The sequence below is a fragment of the Pundamilia nyererei genome, unplaced genomic scaffold, assembly GCF_000239375.1.
Source record: "Pundamilia nyererei isolate P.nyererei 1_Seehausen unplaced genomic scaffold, PunNye1.0 scaffold00032, whole genome shotgun sequence".
NCBI classification, from domain to species: Eukaryota; Metazoa; Chordata; class Actinopteri; order Cichliformes; family Cichlidae; genus Pundamilia; species Pundamilia nyererei.
Window position 1 is genome coordinate 4562084 of NW_005187433.1, and position 25136 is coordinate 4587219.

A 25136-nucleotide genomic window follows, 5' to 3' on the forward strand; every position below is an offset into this window, starting at 1 on the left:
AGTTAGATAGCATTAGGACCTGACAAGATTCACACCTACTGGCATCTGGCAGCACAAATGAAGCTGCTGTTAGTGAGACACACTTGTAATGGCTAACTGAAGGCCGGATAGTTCGGATCCCCAAGGATCCCCAAAAGAGACCGGTCCCATCTAACTACCAGTCAATAACCAGCCTCAGTACTGCATGGCAGCTCCTGTCAGGCATCATAGCAGCTAAGATGAACAGGCACATGGCTCAATACATAAGCAGGGCACAGAAAAGCATTGGCAGGAACAACAGAGTGGCAAAATATCAGCTACTGGTAAACAGAGCAGTCGCTTTACACTGCAAGACCAGGCTCACCAACCTGTGCACCACCTGAATTGACGAAAGCCTATGATTCAATGCCCCACACATGAATCCTGGAAGGTCTAGAACTATACAAGATTATCAGGACACATAAAGTAGGATAACTTCAAGCTTTATGCCAGGAGTGAATGAGACATCAATTCACTGATCCATACCACTAGGATATACTGCAACGAAATCGGAATGTCATTAGGACTGGAGAAGTGTAGTCGCATGGTAATGAAAAGAGGGAAAGTAGTCAGAACTGAGGGGATAGCAAATCCAGAAGGTAACATTGCAGACATGGAGGACAGCTACAAGAACCTGGGAATCCGCCGGCATGTGGGAACCATGAAGAGCCCGCTAGGAAAGCCACAACCGCCAAATACCTGCAGAGTAAGGAAAGTCCTGACGAGTCAGCAAAATGCTGATAGATAGAAGCCACTGACATCAAGACAAGGAAACTCCTTACCATGCATGGAGGATTTCACCCCAAATCCAGCATCCTGAGACTGTATCCTAAGCGGAAAGAGGCCTAGTGAGTGTCAGAACCACCATCCAGGATGAGACAAGAAACATCCATCCATCAGGTAGATGGCAACAATTGACTGTGTGCTTAGTCAATACCTTAAGCAGTACAAACCTGAGCAAGAAGAGGAGCAAGGAGAAACACAATCATAGAAGGCTAATGGGCCCTGCACCACCAGCAGACACCAGCAGATAGTAGAAGTGCCTGACATCCAGAAATCACACCAGTGACTGGACAAAGCTGGACTGATAAACAGCACAGAGGCACTAATCATGACAGTACAGGAACAAGCCCTGAGCACAAGATGCATAGAGCCTGGGGTCTATCGCACCAGGCAAGACCCGAGGCCTAGTCTGTGCAAAGATTCCCCTGAGACAATCCGGCACATAACGGCAGGGTCCAAGCTGATAGCACTCAGAGCATACATGGAACACCATAACCAAGTGGCCGGCATAGTATATGGAAACATCTGTGTCAAATATAGCCTGGAAGTCCCGAGGTCAAATAGACAGACAAACTGGTGATGGCAACCAACCGGTCATAGTAGCGGTGGACAAGCAGTGGAAGACAGACGTAGTGACAGAGGGCTGAGAGAAGTGCTTCAGAAGATGTGGAGGGTGAAGGAAACAGGGATCCCAGTGGTTATCGGAGCACTCAGTGCAGTGACCCCAAAGCTGGGTGAGTGGCTCCAGCAGATCCCAGGAACAATATCCATGCAGTCCAAGGAACAACAAAGATACTGCACAGGATCCTCAAGCTCCCAGGCTTCTGGCAGAGGACCCAAGCTTTAATTTCCATCCCAGTATCTCACAGTATGTGCTGATAATGTGACTGTGTTCATGGATTATGGAATTAAGCTTTGTGCCAAGGAGCATGTAGAAAAGAGAAAGATGAGAGTCATACAACATGATCTCACAGATGATGATCTTTTCATAGCTGGTTTGTACATTTCCAGGCTTCAAGCACAAAATTTTTAATGCCAAGTATGCCCCCTTTTGTGCAAAATTCAGTATTTCCACTTTCAAATCCTTCTGTTTTCTTTGGACATAGGTTAGGCCTAGGCTGCCATAATGCCTTGAAAAGACAGCTACTTCCACTTTATATTGCTCAAGGACACTTATGAAAAATGGGTTTACACGCTGAGCCCCTACCAGCCACGGGGACACAATTTTGATGTCACAAATCGTACTGTTTTGTGACAAGGAAAAAATCCTTTTCTCATATCCATTGAAAGTTACACATATGACTGTTTTCTGATCCAATCTGTCTGTCCTAAACATTGTTTATCAGTACTATTAAAAATGTTAAATAGTGTTTTTCAAACTTCGTCCTTTATGATTATGGACTGGATATAATATTTTATTAAAAATAATTAACCCTTACATACTATCTGCTTCAAATATGATGTGAAGTTGACACTTGAGAGATGAAAAAAATAAACTAATTGTCAATTATTGTGCCTGAAATTTGATCACTTTCCTAAAATGGCACAAAATATATAAAAAATAATCTACTTAAAAAATTTTACACAGTTTTAGACACGCTACAAAATTTTGCACACTGAGGATGTTTGGGGTCAACTTCATCCTGTATTTATTCAGAAGGATTTCAGATCTGCGAGTATAGATCAAATCAAGGTAAGTGGTGCTTTTAGGAAATCTTGAAACTCTGAGCCTCCATGCCACATTTGTGTGTATTTTCTAGTTTTACATTTGCCCAGGTTCTCACAGAAACAGGAACTTACTGGCCTTTGAAATAGTGAAATAGTAAAACAGCATAGGATAAAATCATCATTTTGGTGAGTGCAGGAAACACATGTGCATAGAAACAAAGCTTCCTAGCACTGCTTTGAAGGCATAGCTAAGTTTGCAATGAGTCATTTTTTTTGAATGTTGTGTGTTCTAAATGTTAGTTAATGTTATAATATGTAAGCAGTGGCTCCACAGTGCAGTGGTTTTACATACGTACTTAACTAATAAATGAAAGAGCCCTGGTTTGGTGCATGGTTATATATTAAATCCCACTAGTTCCAGATTATTCCATCTGTTTTTGATTTCAATAAGATATATTTTAATTATCATGCCTTCATCTCTTCATGTCTTAGGTAAAACAAGGCATTAAGTTGACAGTACAGGATTTTCTCCAAAAATGAGTGTTGAAAAACCTTAAAAAATAAACTCTGCCTGCTATCTGAAACATGAATTAAGGATGGATTATCCATTTATTAATGTTAGATAGGCTATTTATACTTTCTAAATATATCTGCAGTTCAAGTTAAAACTAATCAATCCCATACTGTGAAGGCATGGAATATTAACAGTATATATAAGTAACACTTATGTGGCTGTTGGTATTAAATAGGATCTCTCCCTAACATCTCTCCAGTATTTTTGTTACGTAATAATTCTGCTGCTCTTGTGCTTCATCTTCTTATAACTGACCTGCCCACCTTTAGTATACCATTCAGCTTATGATACTGTATAATTGATTTGATTGGCCCTATATGTACACACCTGAAAACACACAGTCTTGTACCTAAGGTGCAGAACACGTCATGCCCTTCCGCCCCACTTTACTTCCCCTGCAGGAGTTTGAGCATTCTCTTAGTGTTTATCAGCAGTAATATGGTGGCAGGGGAATGGCTGGCTGGCGGTGTTTTAACAGGTATGACCAACTCACTTCTTTACTGCATGTTAGTGGAGCTTATCACCAAGCACCATGCCCTGAGCACTGCTTCTACTTCACAGGGCCACCAACACCTCAACTGCCACTGGATGTTTACACTGATCCCTTCATAGAGGACTCCCTTGGGCTGCTCTCTCTGTTTGTGTGTTTGTGTGTATCTGCATGACTCCCTTGGGCCACAACACAGTGTGTCTGCATTCAGCTTTGTGGAGTGACAATGCTGGGTCTGTTCCTCCGGACCACAGTCAAGCCCTGCGTGCCAAAGGACAAGTGATGAAAGAACGAACAAGGACAACAGGTCATTCGATTAAACTACCTTGACATATAAAGCGAAAAACAAAATATAGCAGCTGCACGCTTTTAACACTGCAGTGCAAATATTTCTTCTCAGATTTAGAATATTAATATGTTTTCATATTTAAATAAAAAAAATATCAAAGGAGATAAATATGACTATATATAAATATATAAGGTGTAAATGCTTCTGTTGATTATACTATGTTGGTCTAAGCACTGCTAATGATACTCAATGGCAGTTAAGGAAACAGGAGTAAAAGGCAGCGCTGTCTTCTTTTATTTTGCTTTTTTTCTTTACCTTGGCCAACTTTCCACAAAAGTGAAAATTAATCCTAATTAATCTTGTACCACAGCTACACTCACCTTTATAATCATATTTTGAGGGAGATGGTTTCAGTTATAAAAACTGACACATGCTCTTCAGTCTGTTAAGTAGCACACAGTAGCATTTGGCTAAGCAGTGAGAAAGCAGTCAATAGACTGCAGCCAAAAATTTTAACTATTCTTTTTTCTTTTTTTCTTGGCCATACTTGGAAAAATCTTTCACTGAGCAAATCAATCACATCAAAGCAATTCAAACAACACACTGAAGCCTCAGCTGAGCAGACTGCATTTAATTCATTTTGCTTCCTGCTGCTCATCACTTAACACCTCTTTCAGGCCTAATAACAATGTAATGCTCATGGCACAAACCATCATCTAAGTGTTTGCTGCAACTGGCAGTATCACTACACAGATTTGTTCACGGCCAATATTAATATATTGGCCGTGAACAAATCTGTCCTTAGTCAGAAAAAATGTCCTTATCACAACAATAGGCAACAGCTAGATCAGAAAGATGACAAGCAATACGCTTTTATCACATGTCAGGACAAACTAACTCAGACTGGAGCAAACTGAGCCCAACCTGCACAGTTGTGACCCCCAAATGTACAAAACTATTGTAGTTGATACATGAATAAAATTACAACAACTGTTCCACCGAGTGGTTTTCTCACAGAGCTAGGATGTGCAACATGAATCCTCATGCCAGTATGGACATGAAAAAGTGACCTTGTATGGAAGAGGGTTTGTAAATGGACTGGAGCACATTTCATGATGCTCACAAATATACTTAGCAGCTACTAAAGGAATAGGAATAGCAGAGAAAGATATTTGACATTTGTGTCAGTGTACTGCTTGGTGTGTTTGTGTCGGCTTGCGTGTCACAAAAATGAAACAAAGAGAATCAGAGTGAGTCCTCTGGGCCATAACACAGCTCATCTGTGCTGAGAGAAGTGGAATGACGCTGCCAGATCTCCTCCAGTCACCATTACTATGGGCTCGAATACAGCCGACTAGTGAGTGAACCAAGTGAAATGATCATCCAGGACTTTACAGGCCTTTACATAATTGGCAGAAACGACAGGAGAGCAGAAAGCAAACATACATCGGCATTGTAAATTCTCGCTGCAGGGTTTCTGCAGCAGCATTTGAATCACAAGCGCCAGGCGCAGATGACAGTGAAGGCTGCTTTGCAAAACACAAAGGGCGTTTCACCCTAGAGTGAAGGCACCCTTTTCTCTTAGATTATACTGAAAATTGAGGAGGTGCTGTCTTGTGCAGCCTGTACGCACATAGAGAGTAACAGTTTGTAACACCAGGAATCAAAACAAAACCCTTTTTAAAAATGATTTAGACTATTACCCCAGACTTAGTTATTTATAGCTGTAGCAGATGAATCATTCCTTGCATTCTTCTACAGCTTTACCTTAATCAACCAGCACAGAAACTGTGACAGTTTAGCATTCAATCTCTAATATATTAAGAGTTTAAGTAAATAAAAAAATAAGCATTAATAATTCAATTTGTTTGCAGGCTTATTTGTTTTTATAAAGATTAATTATACTATCAGCCCCATGGCATTTCATGAACAAAATTAGTTTGATCCAACTCCTGAAAGGGAAGTTTGTGATTCAATAATGAGAAATTTAGCAGAATGACGTACTGACATTAGTTTATCTTGAGCAAACAAGGCTGCCTTACCAGAGTGATTCTAAGAAATCTTAAAGTTTTTAAATTAGTTCCCAACTTTGAAATACTCGAGATCTTTAATCTTTTAGCACAAGGGATTGTTGCATCATATTCCATGCATTGTTAATGAGAATCCACTTTAAATTTTACTCTGCAACTAAACCAGGGTGGAGATTAAGGGGGGGTGTAAAAAAAGAAAAAATCCTGGTGTTTCCGAGTCCGACTAATATAATGACAACTGATTTATCCTTTTGTGGTAAATAGACAAAAGTCAGTGCTTTAGCTTTTCTGAAAAAATGAAATCTTTTAAAGTTTTAATATTAACATTGCATTTCTTTTATGTTCCACATATGCCATTACCCAGTCATTTTCCTCACAGACCACAAATCTGTCAGATTAGTCAATTGTTATGGCAGTGCTGACAGCCCTGTGGTGTTTGTAACAAGTAGCAGTGCTATAGAGCAATGCTTTTATGAGTCTGCATACACACTTGTACAGGAAGGATACACATGCAACAGCATGCAGTGAGATACACGTTCCTTTTCAGTGTGGCGTTAACTGATTGTCAGTGGGTGTCTATAATGCGCCAATAAACTTTGCTCTTTGTGGCAATGTGCCAGCAAAACAAGGTAAAAAACCAGACAGACGGAGCCAGAAAATGTAGAAGTAAACAATGAATACAGTGAAACAAGAATCTGCCTTTTTTAAGTGAAGAAGATGCATTTGGTTATGTTCCAATGATAAAACTGCGGGTGAAAAACTATCTGTATTTCTTTGTTTACTCCACAATGTGCCCTCATCTTACCCAGGTTCCTTTTTTTTTTTGTTCCTTATAGGATAAAACCTGCCTCACTTTCTATTTCAACAAGTACTTGAAAATCTACACTGCAACAATAATGGAAAGAGACTATTTTATGTGGCAGGTTTTTAAGTATAAGGTGGAATTAGCAAAGTGATGACAAGGCCGCTCATTTTTAACGTCACTAACTAACATTTTAAAAGGCAGCCACACAGCTGAGTCATTGAGCCGAATGGTCAGGCATCAGAAAAACTTGATGTCACTTTTCAGAAACAATAGACGTGAACAATACTCAAGTTGTTCAAATCGCTGCACAGAAATTCATGTTAAAATATTCCAGATTTCAGATTTGTGGCTGTCAGATACAGAAGCTGTCACCTGGGGTAAAATTAAAGTGCAGCGTGCCAATGAGTGTGACCACTCATGAGGTTCTTTTAATTCTATCTATAGCGATTCATGCTGCCACCGCTCACCTAGAAGTTATTTAATGTAATGCTTTGTAAGATAATAATTAATTTTTACCATAACTGTATTCATGGGTGCTGCCCACCTTATTTCTATCTTACCTATCATTTATCTCTATATTCACTGTTATTATTCACTCTCTCCTGCAGGACTGCGATTGACAAAACAAGAATCGTACAGATCACATGCATCAGTATACGCACACAAACAGAGCGCAGCCACACTGGCACACACACAGATTGAAACCCCTGAGCAGATCAAGGCTTATCCACACACAGTGGTAGCTCTGCAGGATCATGAAGGCTTGGATCCAAAGTACCAGCTTATATCTTCAGATCAATGGCTGACCTCCCAACCAGCTACAGCCAGACTGACCAACACTACGTAGCTCAAAGCCCAGCCAAAGGCACTGCTCCAAGCTGCATGCTGAATGTTATATCAGCCTAATGATTCACCCCAGAAGCCCAAACTCTGTCAGCTTGTCAGTTCTTTTTTTCTCCCTCTTTCTCTAGGTCATTGTCACTGCTTTTTTTTGTTTGTTTCTGTTGTTGTTGTCACTGCCACAAACTCTGTATTTTTCGCCTGTGTCTGTGAGGGAAAGGCAACCTGTTCTGGGAGTAAAAGCAAAAAACATAAAAGAGCAATACTTCTGGGGGAGCAGAAGGTGAATTTTACCATTCAGTAATGCAACTATCATAGCCAGCTCCAGGAAAATGCTTTTAAAAGTATGAAAGCAGGAATGATAACTGACACCCCTACAAACAGTAAGATGCCTCAAACCTTCACAGCCAAAGGCAGTGCTGTTGGTCAGCAAGAACAAACAGCATATACAGTTTTAAATCTAACTAGCTACAAAATATAGTATAGTATAGTATATATAGAAAAGACAGAGGTGATCAGATTAGATACAAGTCAAAATACATGTTCTGAATAACAGAGAAATGCAGATTCAATAAATAAATAAGGTGTTTATCAAGTTTTTTTCTAGATTTTTTAGATGTGTTTTTTTCTGTGTGTTTATCAGCAGCTTCTGTTACTACTGATGCATGAAAACACAGCGATTTAACTTTTAATACTGGCTAGTGGGGATGTTTCTGCAGGAGACCGCAGTATTTTAGGGATTAACATACTTTTCAGACACTTTCAGATTTCATTTGCAGCATTGAGACAACTGTAATTTTCTCTAAATCTATTAGGGAAAGTGATTCCAGGCCTACCAGACTATCTAGCCCAAGTCTGCGCCGTTGTCAGGCAGGAAATTGATGGAATTTGGCACCTCGTATCCCCCTTTTCAGTCAGTCCAGCTCTTGGCACAGATCTGTGTTTGAATTGCAGGGGGCTAAACAAAACTGATGAATAACCATTAGCATTTTAGTTCTGCAGTGAATAATATATAAACAAACAAACAAGCAAAATAACACACTCATGATTCAAATAGAAATGACATTTAATGTCAAAGACCATTTTACCCATCTGTTTTTGGATGCCTGACTTTTTCTGCTGTCGATAATTTGGACATATAACGTTACAGTATATGCAGTATGCTTTTTTTGAATGATCGTTACTCATTGTTGCTTTATGTTTTCCATACCAATATGCAAGTATTTTCAGTTTGAATCGGTTGAATCACACTCTTCTAGACTCCTCCAGAGCATTACATCTTAAAGTGTTGGGTAGACTAGGTCTCAAAAATGGAAAAATATGAACCATGTAAAAACTTAAGGGTTTTATTTTGATTAGATTACCTACTGATATTTTTTGTTTTTGTGGTGAAATATTTGCTTAATATAGCATGAAAATAAATGAACAGCAAACGTTATTGTGCGTTATTGTGAAATTCTATAACTATATAACTTTCAGAAATTGTCACTCGTTGCCCTTTGCAATGTGAATGTGTTTAAATGTGAATGTTTAAAAAAAATAAACATCATTGCATTGAATGCAAGCATTTGACATATGAAGCTAGAAATTCACAGTAATCATTACATCTGTCCAAACTTTCCAGAAATTTTTATGGAAGTCAGAGACAGTCAACTACGAAGCCAACGATGATTTGACATGAAATGAACCAGATGCTTTGGAGTTTTTGGATTCTTTTCATCCAGCTGTCATGGGACAAAAGGCAAGGTACACCTGGACAGGCTGACAGTCTATTGTAGGCCTAATAGAGAGCAATCGACACCCTCTCACACACATTCTCAACTATGGTAAATTTAGACTCACCACTTAATCATAGCTCCATCTATGTCTTTTGACATGAATAGAGCATTGAGGAAGCCAGAGCACCTGGAGAGAACCAGCACAAGCACAGTGCAAAATCCACACAGAAAGGGCCAAGCCAGCTTCTTGTGCTGTTTATTATTAAATGTTTTCTGTTTGAGTTCATCCTTTGTCTAATATGTCTTGTCTTTTGATTATGTTTAGTCAGAGTTTTTCATTCATCGTTTTAATTTCACAATCATTCCAGTTATCTTGAGCGCTAGATCTTTTTGGATTTGAGTTCTTGTTATCTTTTAATGTCTATGGAGTTTGTCTTTTCATCTGAATTACCCCCTCAATTAAGGGGGGTGTCTGTTTTTTTCAGTTATAGTAGTTTGCTTCCCATTTTCTTCTGTTAACTAGTTTTCTCTTATATCTGGGTTGTACTCCCTTGATCGTCTCGATTATGCTCAACTGTGCCTTGTTCCTCCTAATTTTTGTATTTTGCTGGGAAAAGGGGAACCATGTTTAGCAACTTACTGAAAATGCACCAAACATAAATGGAAATTTTGTATTTAAGGTGAAAAAAAGAGTTTTCACAATTACAACAAGCTTGAAAGTAAGTACTTCATGAGCACCTGTGTTGTGTAGTATAGCCTGAACATTCTTGGGCAGACTTTCTCATCATTTCTTTTCATCGCTCTTCAATGAAAGAAGGACATTCTCCTCCACTGTGTTTTATAGAGGTCTGTAGACACACACTATTTTACATCTTCTGTGATCCCTCTGATTTTAAACAAAGATTTGGATCATCAATCTATAAGATATGTTGTGACTGATTTTCAGCTCATTGCTCTTTGGGAATCACCTTGTTGGTGCAAAAATACTATGTTATGCCAGTAAAACTGGGTTATCTTTGGGATTTTTCATAGATTCAGCTGAAGGACAAATTACGTGTTTTTGAGACAGACTTTCAGTAACAGCCTAAAGACACAATTTACAATCAGTTCTTTGCTGAGTTGTCCGTTTAGTGTAGACAGAACAATAATTTATTCCTTGAATTATGTGGCTTTAAAAAATGCAAAAAGCTTTAAAAGATCTTCAGATAGCAAGTGAATTATTATTAAACTATTGGAGAACTATTGCTTAAAACCACTTGAACAGTTAAAGAGTTGTTGCTTTAAACCACTTTAAAATTACAAGAAAGTCGGGTTCCTTGAAAGTAAAACATAAAGGAATGTGTGTGTCTCAAGAGTTTTGCACATTGTACTTTGTATGTTTCATACTGTCTGTTGTGTGAGTTTTATATATTCCTAGTTTTCATGTTTGTTATTTTTCTGCAATTTTTTACTTGTGTTACCTTTTGTGTTCCCTTTTATGGACTTTTTATAAATTATATATAAAAAGCTCACTTTTTATTTTACTTCAGTCTCAGATCTATTTGGGTCCACTTTTCAACATAACGTGCATGACCCAAAGCTCAACACAGAGGCAAAGTTGTGTTCATGGGCAACTGAATGAACTATTACAAACCTTTCTTTGAAAAGAACTCACTCTTCCATGTGAATACTTGTGTCTTTTAATGACTTATTAAAGAAGAGAAGAATACAGAGGCTTTTTTTGTTATAGGCAGGTGAAAGGCAATGCTGTAAAATAGAAAAAAAGCAACAGAACATGCAGCAGGAAAAAAATCCTAATGTGGACGGCTACCAAAGATAACACCATGTCAGCTGCTGCAGTTGCTCCTGGTGAGCTCTGTCCTTACTGCACAAACTGATCCTCGCTAATTTGGACATAGCTTTTTTGATTCCCTCTTTTTGCAGCCAAAGCAAGGCATCGACTGAAGTTTAAGTTGTGTCACCTTGGCAAAGGCTTGCAGTTCAAATGAAAGCTCATCTTTCTGGTTTCCACAGAAGAGGGAGAGTCTTAATGATTTGAATTTGAAATTTTGTGAAGAAAGCAAAAAGCCATGGCAAATAAGTCATACTCAGACCTATTTGATTTTCATTTTTCCCTTTTACTAGTGACAAAAATTCTCTTACCATTGCTTACCAATGACTTTGCTGTCTAGTTTCTCTCATTCCCAGTATATTCTTTGACAAAATTTCAATCTTTCAGAGTCATCTCTCAACCCACAATGCATGAGGAACTTTGCATATAGCTAGGATGAGTAAAGTGCACTTTCTATGTTTTTAGTTGTTAGCTATCAGCCTCTATAAAAAGACTGCAGTTATGACAGCCAACACATAATCTCTGTCTTTATTCTTTTCCCACAAGTCCACATTAAAATTTCTCTGATTTTGAGTTTGTGTTACAGCTGTCGAGTCTGTGGAATCAAACTTTCAAAGTAAATTCCTACAAAAAACATCAAGGATAAACAAGTGATTAAAAGGCCAAGCTTATGATTGTCTGAGAGAGACAGAAAAAGAGAGACACATCCCCTCACAGTTAGCTGGCAGAGCTTATTCTGCCTGTACTGCCTCACTACCTAATCTCACACTGTTTGTCATCCCCTCTAGTCCTATATATATCATCTTCAACTCAGATTGCAAAAACTGGAGTTGTACAAGTTGTAGCAAAAAAATATTGCCTGAAGATGTTAGCAACTGCAGGATAAGTAAAGGAATTGCAGCAGTAGATAAAAAAAAGAAACTAAAGAAAAGAGTAATCCTTCATGACAACCTCGGCTGCTTCTTTACAGGGACATTTTGTTGTTACAACATATTTATGATCACATGTGTTGAGCTATGTTCCCATTGGATCAAACACAGTGTAAGAAAATTCATCCAGACGCTATCCAGATTTGATTTGACTGAGATTTTAGTTGCCAAGGCTCGTTCTGTATTGCACAGCACACACAGAACATAGCTGCCACAATGATAACTAAATCAAGAAAAGTGTATTTGTGGCAATTCTGAATATTTGGGTTTTAATCACATGAGCTGTTTCTGGATTAATACATCATTACTCACTGTTAATGAATACAGTCTAAACAATTCTATAGCATTCAAATGTTATCTGTCAACCATGCTTCAGCTGACTGATGATGAAAAAACTAGCATCATGGCTGGAGAAAGATGCTGGCAATATTGTTCAGAGATATATTCAGCTCTATATTATTTTTTGGGTGAATAGCAATACATCATATATGTTTAAGCATCTTCTAAATGTTCAGTTCTAAAGGTTTTCTTTAATAAAGCAGACTGAGTCAGGATTCCCATATGTATTTGAAAGTCTACTGTTTTCCCCCATTATGCAAAAGTTTATCCAGCGTTTAACGGAAAGTTGCTGAAGTTTATTTTATGTATTATGATGTCACATACTACAGTAATTAGTGCAAATTAACACACGAGGCCGATGCATCATATGCATAGACTAGCCGCCTCCGCTCTGTGCTCAGATACTGTATTTCACTTTTGAACTCCAAAAAGTAATTCTGAAACTTTGTGAACAAGCTAACGCCCACTCTCACTACAAGGGATTTTTAATATTTTATTTGTGGATAGTGTGAATCAATTAGGGAAAACCTTTTTTTAGTAACAGTTAAATGTGAGAAACTCTACCAATTATTGTTTTGATTTTCTTTTACTTCTCTTTTTTTAAGACGTACTTTCTAATAGAGGCCTTGCAGAGACATGAAAAACTGTGCATCTTAAACCAACATCAAATATTTACACAAAATCTGAAGCTGACATTTTAAAAATGTATAATAAAAAATATCAATTTTACTATAGTGTAGGTATATTATCTTTCTATTGTTTACTTTATGACCCATCCTAATGTTAGTTTATATGTGTTTTTTTTTTACTTTTAAATACTATTCAATTATAACTGTAGTAAGAACATAAGCCTAGGTATGAAGATTATCTAATGCACAACTTATGGGTTTATCATCAGGCCATTATTATTTGCCAATGTTATTTATTTGCTGGCATCTGCATTTATAGCAGCTGTTAAATTGAAATCAAAGTAAATAAAAGACAAGAGAAACAACCATCAACTATTTTATGACCACTGACCTTGCATAGTTTGCCTGTCAGAGGGCAGATCAAGTAGAGCATTAAAAATGAGGAAATTAATAAATACACATAGTAAATGTTGAGATAATCTGCTTATGTTTTGTGTGTCTGCAAAGGAAAAAATATTGACTGTTATATTAGATTCTTAAATCATCAAATATCAATATTAGTATCGGTCTTAAAATAACACACAAAAGAAATCATATATTGGTCAGGCTTTGACAACGTCTCCAGAAATGTAGAGTATAAATATTAGCCAAACGCTTCTACTTAAATGCACTTTATTAACTCATTATCAGCAACGGTTATGAAGGCAGGAGCTTTAGTTTGCTGATCTGCAGCAAAGCTTTATACAACTCCAAGGAGGAAAGACAACAGCAATGACTGCAGAGAAACAGTCGTTACTGCTCATCAATCTGAGAAGGGTTATGAGGCCATTTTCAAGCATGTGTCGCGCTGAATGTTACAGCAGATCAGTATGGCTTTCACAGAAATCCATTCCTTGGAAACACACTACCTTTCAAAAGAAACAAGGGTGAAGGGAGAAGGCAAAAACAAAGAAGACAAATTCAAGAAAAGAGCAATGACAGAAAGTCATTATGTTAGAAATATAATGACTTAAATAGATCGCTATTTGATAATGGTGATAGCTTTGTTTTGCAACACCCTATAGAGAGTAAGATCTCCATAGTGAATCTCGCTGGATTTCTAATGCTGTATAACTTATTAATGAGTAGATGAGGTGCTGTCAAAGTAAATAACTTTGGCCAACGGGGCTAAATGTCAAAAAGGAGCTAGGTAAAGAAGACCAGACAGCTTTAAATACAATTAGTTTTTTATTCAAATTTCTGAAATTTCAAGTCGTGTCTATCTCAGACAGAATTCTGGGGTTTTCTCACAGTGTTTCAGCACAGAGCAGCTCAAAGAAGAGAAACATGTCAAATTCGGGGAAAGCAAGAAAAGGAGAACGTGTATCAGGAGAGAAAGGTTAAACAATACAAAGAAGAGAGGGAAACCAAGACAGAGCAGCAGATAAAATACAAGAAAGAGTACAGATAAGTATAGAAATGAAAATGGAAAAGAGACATACCTATCTTGGGTGACCTTTACCAGGAACTGAATCACGGTGGAAAGCAGTCAAGATAAGCTGAATACACTGAGGAGGACATCTTTATTCCTGCCTTTTCTCCTGCTGATATTTCAGCAAACAATTGCCAAAAACAAACAGCCAAAGCACAAGACCTGTAAACCTGAACTGTATTAAAGATCAGAATCAGCTACACACAGCACTGAATCATTTCTGCGTAACGTCTGAGCAACAACAAACTGGCCTTAGCTAAATCAGCTGCTTCATTCACAGGGCAGCGATGAACCTGCCCTCTCTCACCTCCTAAGTCTTCAGAAAACAAAACTGCTCGTGCTGGCTGTTTGGCTGGCACAGCAGCTTGAAGGATCTCGTACTTATACCTTCACACTCTCAGATATTAGAAATTCATTTGCATTCATCAGCAACACCGCCCCCGAGGGGATCTGTGGAAATATGTTGAATTGTTTAGTCAAAATTACAATACAGCTGGGGCAATTTATCTTTTGAAAAGCCTGTTAATTTGTTCAGGAGGAAATAGTGTTTTCATTTGCATGTTGAATAAGGAGTAGCTGGAGAACCCTTTACCAACCTGTTACACCACTCTCTTCATGGCTAATGAGGCAGGGAGCAGTGAATTACTGATTCCACCGGGAACATTCAGCATGACAAACACATCATGACTTTACAGCTGGCAGAGAGAAGGTCCACATATGTATGTGTGTGGATGTCACTATACATGTGTGCATGTATTTGTCTGCAAATAGGAGTGTAGATGTGAAAATTCATGCCGGTGTTGTTTTCTTTTCTTTTTTTAGCTGCTTGGATTAAAGCCTATAATTACATTCAAAATAATTACATTAGATTAGTTCAGATTAGATCAAACATAGCCAATTATATAATAAAGCAGAGGGAGTTAAATGCACACATAATATAGCCCTTGGTAAGAGTGCTAATTTAGTTGTGGAGCTAAAGTAACAGGACAGGCATCAATTTATGTGATCAAATTACAATCACTGTGCTACTTTAGAGGATAAAAACTTTTTCCAAGAGCTGTAACACTGAGATGCAAAAAACTATCTCAAGGACGCCAAAAGTGAATCTATGATTTATGTGAAGCATTAAAATCAAAATACAAGTTTTAAAGGAGTGAAAATTAGCGTTCTTTAAGACTAACTGATCTCGATATTACAAATATTTCATTTGAGAAATAAACTAGTCTGTAAGAATACACTGGATTATTAGCAACATGCCAAGCTTTACACACTTTTATGGAGATTAATTGTCGCAATACTCATACACTTACTCTAGAGCAGTAAATTCCAATATCTGGGACAGGGCCCCCTGGTGGGATGCAAAGGTACTGCAGGGATGAACACATAACATACGTGAGGCTAATTGGCTGAGAACACTGGAAATCAGTTGATTCTTTGTATACTTTTCTCAGCTTCATTTGAGGCTTTAGGAGAAACACACCACCTTTTAGACACAAATAATTGTGTTATCATGACAAATTAACACTGTCTATCAAAGTTACAGGAAGGACTGATAACTTTGCTGCCTAGCTCCAACATTAGCATCATCCTGTTATTAACCATAGCCACTACCTTAGTGATAATGTGGCTATCAGATGTGCTCTGGCCAGATTAACATTCATAACTGTTTAATATTTTATTGTTGTTAAAAAGGGATCTTTAGCCCCCCTAAAGATCCCTTTACCACTTAAATTCCTTATTAAGTGGTGTTCAGCATTGTGATTGTCAACTACTGTTCATGTGTTTAGCTGCTAGTGAGGGGAGGGGCTTGTTGCCTGCCTGTCTACAGTAGAGCACCTAATCAAATAGCAATTTCGATGCTGATTAGCAACTATTACATTTTTGACAACCCTACTGACAATTGTGAAGACCTTCATGAACCAAAAGATAGAATAGTAACCCCTGTTTATCAAATATAAGCCTGCTGATTGTTTACAGTGCTCTCAATTAAAAAGAAAATATACATTTTTGAGGGGAATTGAAGTCACTGTGACTTTGCTGGGAACAAATTTGAAAAAAAAAAAACCCTTCAAAAATCACCTTCACAACAATGGGATGGACAGCATGAAAACAGAATGCCTCCTGTCATAGCTGTCACTGGTGTGGAGGCATATAAACACTGATTCCAGCTGACAGCAGCACATTTAGGAGTAAATGCTATCTTGGGAGAGTCCCACAACTCTTTTGTCAAAAGTTAACTGGTGGAGGAAAAGGAGGAGGGGTTAAAAAGGAGAGAAAGCGATAATGCGGAGAGGAAAGGAATAACCCTATAAATAGTTAATGATGTATCAGTGGCTGGGGGAAACACACCAAAGCTACTTGTAAAGTACGCTTCTCATAAACACCCACGGCCTGCATAGGCAAACATTGCTTCGAGCGAGAGGGAAGAAAAACCGCTTTGTTCAACATAGCAATTTAAAATAAGGATCAACACAAACTCCAGCAACCCGCTGGTGATGCCGAACTTGAATTCACACCTTCACCATGGGCATTTCAAATCCTTAAAGGGTATTTAAAGAAAGTTTTGTATTATCAGAAAATCCAGCAGCTGGGAGAACACCACACTGAATAGCACCACAGGTTTTGTCCTGTAAGATAAAAGCAATGCACAACAAAGCAAATGCGAGATTAATCATCAGCATATGGATGTTCAGCTTGACATGCTGGTAGTCAAGTACTCTAAAGTAACCTGTGATTTTTTTAAACACTTTGAGGCTTAATCTTTTGGTTGCTAATTAGGTATTTTGGCTGAATTTTAAGTCTTTGCTATCCCTATGGAAAAACATAAAAAAGATGAACTTCTGAACGGTTGGGGTGCAACACTGGTGCAAAAGAGGCACTAAAGGAAAAAATACCGCCTTTAAAGTTCCCATTTACACACATGCTGACAAATGTGATAAACACACACTGTGAGCGCTAATACTTCATGGGAGTTCATCATCACTGGAGTGAGAGAAAAAGCAATGAGGCTTTTTGGCAGATTTCCTGCTCACCCAGGGTTGACAAATTGCCAAGGCTCTCTGTCACAGCTCCACTTTGAGGCCACTAACCATTTCATCTGCCATGATTTAGATCTCGAATAAAAGTAGCTTGATGGAAATGCATATTCCTTACACCTTAATTTGCATCACGCAACATGCAGCAATTACAGTCTCTTTGAAAAGTCATTTGTATGAGACAAAGCTCAATGAATCAAGTACATTTTTGCTGCCACTGTGCAGATTCAACTCAGATTTATTCATTTATTTTTTTAAATCATGATAATTTTGAGTGCGAACACATGAAACAGTCTTCATAAGTAGCACAAATGTGTAATTAAGGTGTTATCCACTTCACTGCAAACAAACTCCTATATGAGACGTAAGCGCTGTGGGAAATCTAATATCCTTCAATTTAAGTTTGTAGGCACACAAGACAAACAAGCTGATTGTATAAAACACATCCATCACAGTTTTTGTAAAAAATTATATCGTTTTTCCGGAGTTCTGTTCACTCAGAAGAAAACAGTGTCTCGTTCGCTGGAAGGTAAGTGTAAAATGCTTTGCTCTTTCAGTTTTCAGGAGCATCAATAAAATAAATCAAGCACAAAATCTGTTCAGAACAAAAAAAGAATATTAATCCAGGTGATATTCAAAGCATGCTTTTTTTGAGAGAAAGAAGTTATAATTTAAGGGTTTTTTGTCACTTCGAAACTGTGAATGTGCGTACTGCCAGGAAAGGCTTTTGTGTTTCTGTGCGTGGAGTGAAACTGTGGAACAGTTTGAGTGCAGAGCAATGTCCAAACATAAAGCAATTCAAAAAGAGTCATAAAGATACGATCTTCATGAGATAGAAAGAAATGGAAAATGATGAATATCAGTGAATGTCTCTGTTTAGAAAGTTGTTATTTGGTGCTTATTTGGATTGTACAGTTAACTTTTCAAAACTAGAGGTAATGGCTTTGTTGTGAGGAGGCAAAGTTATGGAGTTACAAAAACATATTGATATGATAATAATTAATATTTTATGTGGTATATATATTATATTAGAAATATGTTCATTGTTATTACTGCAGATTATATCAGTAAGGAAGCTAAATAAATGTTAAGATAAGATAATCTTTATTAGTCCCACATGTGGGAAATTTGTTTTGTCACAGCAGAAAGTGGACAGTGCAAAGTTATACAGCAAAAATTAGAATACAATAAGAATAATATGCTGTACACAACTGTACAGAATAGAATCAAATAAAATACTATAAACAGTAGAATAAAATAGAATAAAATATAAAATAGGATAAAATAGAATACAAATGCTATATTCAACTGAGTAAAAATACAACTTTTATCAGAAAAGAGTATTGCACTTAGTCTTATTGCTCATGTGCGGGTTTGTGTGTGTTTGATCAGCTGCAAAAGTCTTTGTTGTAGACTCTGACAGCAGTGGGGAGGAAAGACCATGTTAACTGATAATGGCAAAGGAGTGGCATTAAATAAGTGTGCACTTCTTCCCACTCCTTTTAGACATGTAAATAAATCAGAACAGGTGAAATGTATTTTCTTTTATTTTGTAAAGCATTTTCTTTGCTACATAATCTCCTGTATATTGTTTACATGATCAAAATAAGATTTACCCCCCCCCTCCCCCCCACACACACAGAAAACTTTAACATAAATGTGCTTTTTAAAGATTTCAAGTTGTTGTGGAGTCAGTAGTTGTTTAAAGTGAAATTAGCATTTGCATTGAAGCAGTGCAATATATTTACCCTTTGAAAGCCTACTTGAAGTAGGCATTTGCCTTCCTTCATCTCAATTCTGGTAAAACTGAGATTCCAGACAGTTTTTCTAAGGGGGTCAGTCAGTATATCAGCCCCCACAACCTTGAAACTCACATCTCAAAGCTCATCCAATCTTGTTTCCGTCACCTAAGAAATATTGCAAATATCAAACCTTTGCTGTCATTCAATCATCTGGTATTTTTAGTTCACACTTTAATTTTCTCCCACCTCGATTATTGTAATTCCCAGCACGTGCATCAGTCAGTCCTCCATAGCCAGTTTCCAATTAGTGCAGAATGCAGCAGCAAGACTGCTGACAAAAACTAGCCAGCGGTCAAATATTACACCTGTTCTTGCATCCCTTCACTGGCTCCCAGTGAAACTACAAATCCACTTTGAAATTCTGTTACTAACACATACAGCTCTATATAGACAGGGCCCTGCTTATATAGCAGTGCTTCTGAGACTTTATCATAGCACCCGGCATCTCTGATCCTCTAACCAGGGTCCCCTAACTGTCCCTCGCTCTGATTTTAAAACCAGAGGGGATCGCTTTTGAGGTTGTTGCGCCTACACTGTGGAACAGCTTTCCTTAGTCAATCAGGTCAGCTGACTCTGATATTTGTTCTGATAAAAACTCATTTTTACAGGTTAGTTTTCCCTTAATCTTTTCCCCTTTATTTTCAGTCATAGTTTGTCACTATTTGTATGCGTTGGAATGAATAACTGACCATATGGTTGATTTTGTGTCAGTATATTTGAACACATACACGAGGGGTCGGCAACCTTTCTGATGATGAGTGCCATCTAAAATTTCCTCAGAAGTCAGTGTGCCATATGATTGCATTAGCAATAAATTTAATAACGCTCTATATCAACAGTTACACACTATATAGAACAACTTTATAGAATTATATTTGTTCGCAGATGTTGGCAACTATCAGCGAATAGTTATCAGCTATTTTGAAACAACAAAAAATAAACACTTTTTATCCATAACAAGAACTCCACAACAGAAAATGCAAATGCTATTTATGGTCTCCTCACAACAATGATAAGAAAAATAAACTGGGCCAATATGGCATGTTTGTTGATACAGGGATACACATGTTAATGTGATGTCTGGTCTCCCACTCAGAGACACAGGTCTCTAAGTGTCCAGCATTCAGACGGCTACCTGAGGACACTATTCATGTGGGAGAAAATCTGCTCACACAGATATGTAGAGCCAAATATTGTCAATAAGGCCTCTGCAATGTTCTGAAGACAGTTAAACTTGTCAGGTAGTGATGTCCAGCAGGTGAAAATGCAAACTCCATGAACACGCACAGCTATGGATACCAGCTGCATTCATAGTTCTGCAAACTTTGACCCCTACAGAGTCGAGCTTTTCAGTTCGGTCAGCTGCATTTCGATGTCCTCTGAGTTCAGCCAGTTAATACAAGACAAATCCAGCTGCTCATTAAGCCTTTCTGGTTTGATCAGAAAAGAAAACATTGGTCCATACATTGGTCCATACACCTGAAAGTCCTGAAAACACATTGTGACTTCTGTCTCAAGTCTACGGATGTATCCGTGTATTTACGTGGTGCTGATGCTGCGCTGAGCGGACAGCTCCTGAATCATGTTGGAATGTGGGAATTTCAACATCGCTTGAAAAAGGTGCCAGCTAGCAATGTCGCTCTCATGAGGCTAAGTGATTTTTAGCCAACTACAAGTTGAATCTGGTAGTTGGAGTTGTCAGCTAAGATACCATCATTACGAAGTGGCACAACTAATGTGTCTATGTGAGCTAATTTGCAATGTTCACCGCTGGCACGGCCATTTATTTTTTAATGCACCTTCTCAGATTAATTCACTGCGTGTAGTGCCCAGGGCTGGACTGGGACAAAAAAAATCGGCCCGGGCATTTTGACTAGAGACTGGTCGCCCAGGTATTATAGGAAAAGCCATAAAGCCTTTGAATGAAAACGAACGCTGTTGTGACAGTGATGTACAGTCCTGTTGATATATGTATGATCTCTATACATTTTACATCAGATGAAAACTTTGGTTGTGAGATTCAGATAATTATTTAATTAAAGCTAGACATTTTAAATGAGAATAAGAAAGAAAAATATTTCTTAGTGCCCCCCTTTCCCTGTTAATGCCCCACCTGACCCCTGGCAAAACTTTGCTAGACCCGCCCTGCACAGTTACCAGCTGTCAGCTACTTAGAAAAGGATCCTGGTGTTATTCCCTTCAACTCATTCATGTCACCTAAAAGGTAAACCTGTTTGTCCATCACCTTTTCAGCTCTGATGATTCAGTAACATCAGGACATCTCCTGGTTTCATCTTCATGTTTCCCTCTCACCAGATAACCAAACCGGTATCACGCAGCTTTTACAGCTGTGGTTCCCGCAAACATCAACTGATACTAGAAATTAATAATAAATAAATTCTAACAACAGCTGATCAAGCTTAAACGTGCTGCTGTTGTTTACCGCGACGTCCGCCGGTTTCCTCTTTCTGGCGCAAAGTGGGTGATAAACAAACAAGAGAGAAAAGCCGATCAGCTGATCATTGATCAGTTTCATGATCATATGAGCTGTTCGCACTAAAGTAAAAAGCACCATCACTTCATGCGGATACCCTTTCGGCACCAGCTGCGGTCGCAAGGCTGGAGCCGAACAAAAGCACCCTGATAACGACTGTGTTTAGTCTGTTCCTTCCCATTCCATGCAAGGCCACCTGGGTTGGCTGGAAGACTGTTTACTTAGCCTAGCAGGGCGAAGGACACTGTCTCAGCTGAACTCTGGACACGCACACACATACATATACACTGATATGCACACACTCATCCCCCCTCCCTTTCCAAACGCCTTCGATGCTTGTTCCCTCCTGGGAACACGGCGGGTCTGAGCCCGCGCTGGAATGGTAGCGCTGGGCAGGATGGCTGCTGTGTTTGCTTCGGATTACTCCTCACCCCCCACCCGACCCTGTGGCTTGTCACGTGTTCCATAATGTTGTGCTGTGGACATTTATGTGCTTTCTTGTGCAGAGGAGTTTTTCTGTTTCCCGTTCTCATGCTGTCCTCCCAGGAGCCCAGCATGAGTAGAGGTCTCTTTTTTATCTCTTGTACTTTCCCATTGTAGTGTATATTTCAGTGTTTTTTTTCTGTAACGCTACCGATCTCCGACCTGTATCCCCATGTGATGTCTGTGTTGTGTGTGTAAGGTCGGGGGGGGGTCCTATTTTACTGCAGGACAACCTGCACGTGATTGATTGATTGATTGCTTGATTGATTGATGAAGTAGCAACAGGAAAGGGAGGAGAGAGAAGGAGAGAAGAAGAGGCAGCTGTGCAGCGTAAAGGTGCAGAATAATATAGAAACTCTCTCATGCTAGCTAGTACGCAGTACGAGTTATTCTAATTGACTGTAAAAAGTCAGCACAACGAAAATACACTACACCTGAACTTGGTTTATACCTGAGCCAGATAGACGGCAGGCCATATCTTCTTACCTGAAGTTCAGTTCACCTGACACTCGGTCCGGCGGCCGTCTCCTCCTCCTGCCTCCCCTTTCTCTCATCCACCTGCTGGCCTCTGTGGAAGCTTCGCCATAGCCACCACCAAACAACTGACTTAAATTTACACATCTGGCCAATCCACCACCTTTCATTGTTTATGCCTTTACAAAAAAAAAATAAAAATCATCGGCCCATAAAAAAGAAAAATCACCATCGATGGCCAGTCCAGCTATGGTCGTGCCATCAGTTAATCATGGCATGCGTGACCAGGGTTGCCAAGCCCTGGCGTACACTATCTTCAATATGTAGCTTTTATTCAAACTGTGAAGTGCTTTGTAACTCTGTTTCAAAAAGTGTTACATAAAAAAGTTATTAATTTCATTTACTTATTTATGTTTAACTTTTTACATTTTTTTACTGATATGTACTGAGGTCTCAAAAGTTGTCATCAAGCGTAAAGCGCAGGTCGTCATCTTTATGGGGAAAAGAGCTTTTCCAGACCATAGTTTCTGGCCAAAGGAAATATGATAATTACACTTCACCTTTTCTCCCTGTAGAATATGGTTTCATGAACAAGAGCGCACATTTATCTGCGTAATATAACTACTCAGACAGTACACTGTTTTAGAAACAATAATATTTTTTTATTTTGCAAGACTAGTTCTACCCTGTCTGATGCTTTTTACAGTGTGACAACGACCAAGAACTTCTTAAGAAAAGTTTTATAAGCTTAAGCACAATTTCAAACATGGATAAATTGTAAATGTTGTATATTATCGAAGGGTTGGATGTTTAGTGTTCTCAAAGGGTTTTATATATCATTTGTTCTTTTTATAAAATTCAAATGAAACCCTTCTTTTCAACTGTGTGCATTTCAAACAATTTCTGTTTGAATTGGAGAATGGAGAATGAGAAAACATTAGTACAGCTGCAAAGTAAACTGCGTTCTCCCTGGAGGAGGTTGACTCACCTGAGGGTGAAAATTTGTACTGAAGAAAGAGCAGATAGAGCCAGAAAAGTTGAGACTGTTTCTCGCTGCCGAATGGGTTTGGAGGGTGCCATCACCACAAAGTTATTGTCTAGTTTCAGCTCCAACAGTGGCTGAAACAGTCTGACACTTCCAATGCGCTGCATAGGGGTATGCCCTGCAAAGTACCCTAACGGCCTCGGCTGGTCTGTGAGGACAGAGCTGCCCTTTCTTGAATCCTCTGAAGTGCAGTCTCCGTTATCTGTGCTTTGAACCATATAGTAGAGCTCCACCGGAGTGCCTTGAGCTTCCTCGGAGACCTTCTGCCTACCAGGCCTGACAGTAGGTGGGCTGAACCAGCTGGCCAGGGGCTCCAGCTCGGCAACACATATCCCCAGATCGCCTTTTAGCTTGCATGTTCCACGCACCTCTTGAGTCTCATGAAAGGCAAACATCCTGATACAGGGTAGCTTGTGGATGGTGCTGTAATCATCCCAGTCCCTGCCTGCAATATAGAACAGCACTTGAACTTTCGGCCAGCTAGGGTGAATCCTCTCGCTGATAATGTAAGTGTGCACCTTCCAGTTGAATGTAAAGAGAGGCGATGCCGACACTGATGTTGTTGAGGATGAAGTGAAAGAGGGTGTGCTAAAGGGCCCTGGCGAAGTCTGTAGCAGCTCCAGGGGGACAGGCTGCTGGACAGACAGTGGTCCATAGCTAGCATTGACAAAGGGCATCTGCCGGGCCTGGTGGATGAAAAAGGACTCAGTGCGAGCCTGGAGGCTGGAGTTCCTCATTAAGTCCTGGTTTGCCTCCTGTAAAAAGAACGCTGACTCTGCATTGAGGATCCGGTAGCTGACAGGTAGATATATTGGTGTGGGGCCAAGCCTCTGCAAACCCTCCAGGATCACCTTGGTGTCCACGACTGAAACAAAAACATAAAATGACAATAACCTGTTAGCCTTTATTTCACAGACTGGAAAAAAATCTCTACCAGGGATCTAGTAGCTGTGAAAGTAAGCTTCATTTTGCAAATTGTATCAGTAAAATCAAATTGAGGTGTGAAATCTAAAACCTTAATGAGAAAATTTGGATGAAATAATTCAGAAAAGGGAAGCCAACACTTCATATTTTACATAACATTTGCATGCATTGCCTGCAACCTGAGGCAATCATATCTACAGTCAGTTCCAGCAGTGAATGTTAAATGGTGTGTTGGAGACATTTCCATATGATATCACTTTCATGAGCCACTGCTCTTATTTGGAAGAATTTGCTCGACACAATCCAAAACACTTACGTCTTTCTCAGTCACTTGCTTATCAGGCTTGTCCATGTTCCCTCCTGCTTTCAATCCTTTTCATTATGGTGCGCTAACTCAATCTCCCACCCCACCCCCACTCTCCTTTAATTTCTCCGTCCTGTTATTTTAACTTTCATACATTGTCA

General features: G+C 38.9%; 1 protein-coding gene across 1 annotated transcript in view; it reads right to left on the reverse strand.

The window, feature by feature from the left end:
* LOC102214774 (transmembrane protein 132C) overlaps positions 1 to 25136 on the reverse strand; it is a 146577-nt gene that overhangs the window by 94660 nt on the left and 26781 nt on the right. Inside the window, exon 2 of the mRNA XM_005729346.1 lies at positions 23691 to 24612. Within this exon, the coding sequence (XP_005729403.1) occupies positions 23691 to 24612 (922 nt within the window). The remainder of the gene's footprint in view (positions 1 to 23690; positions 24613 to 25136) is intronic.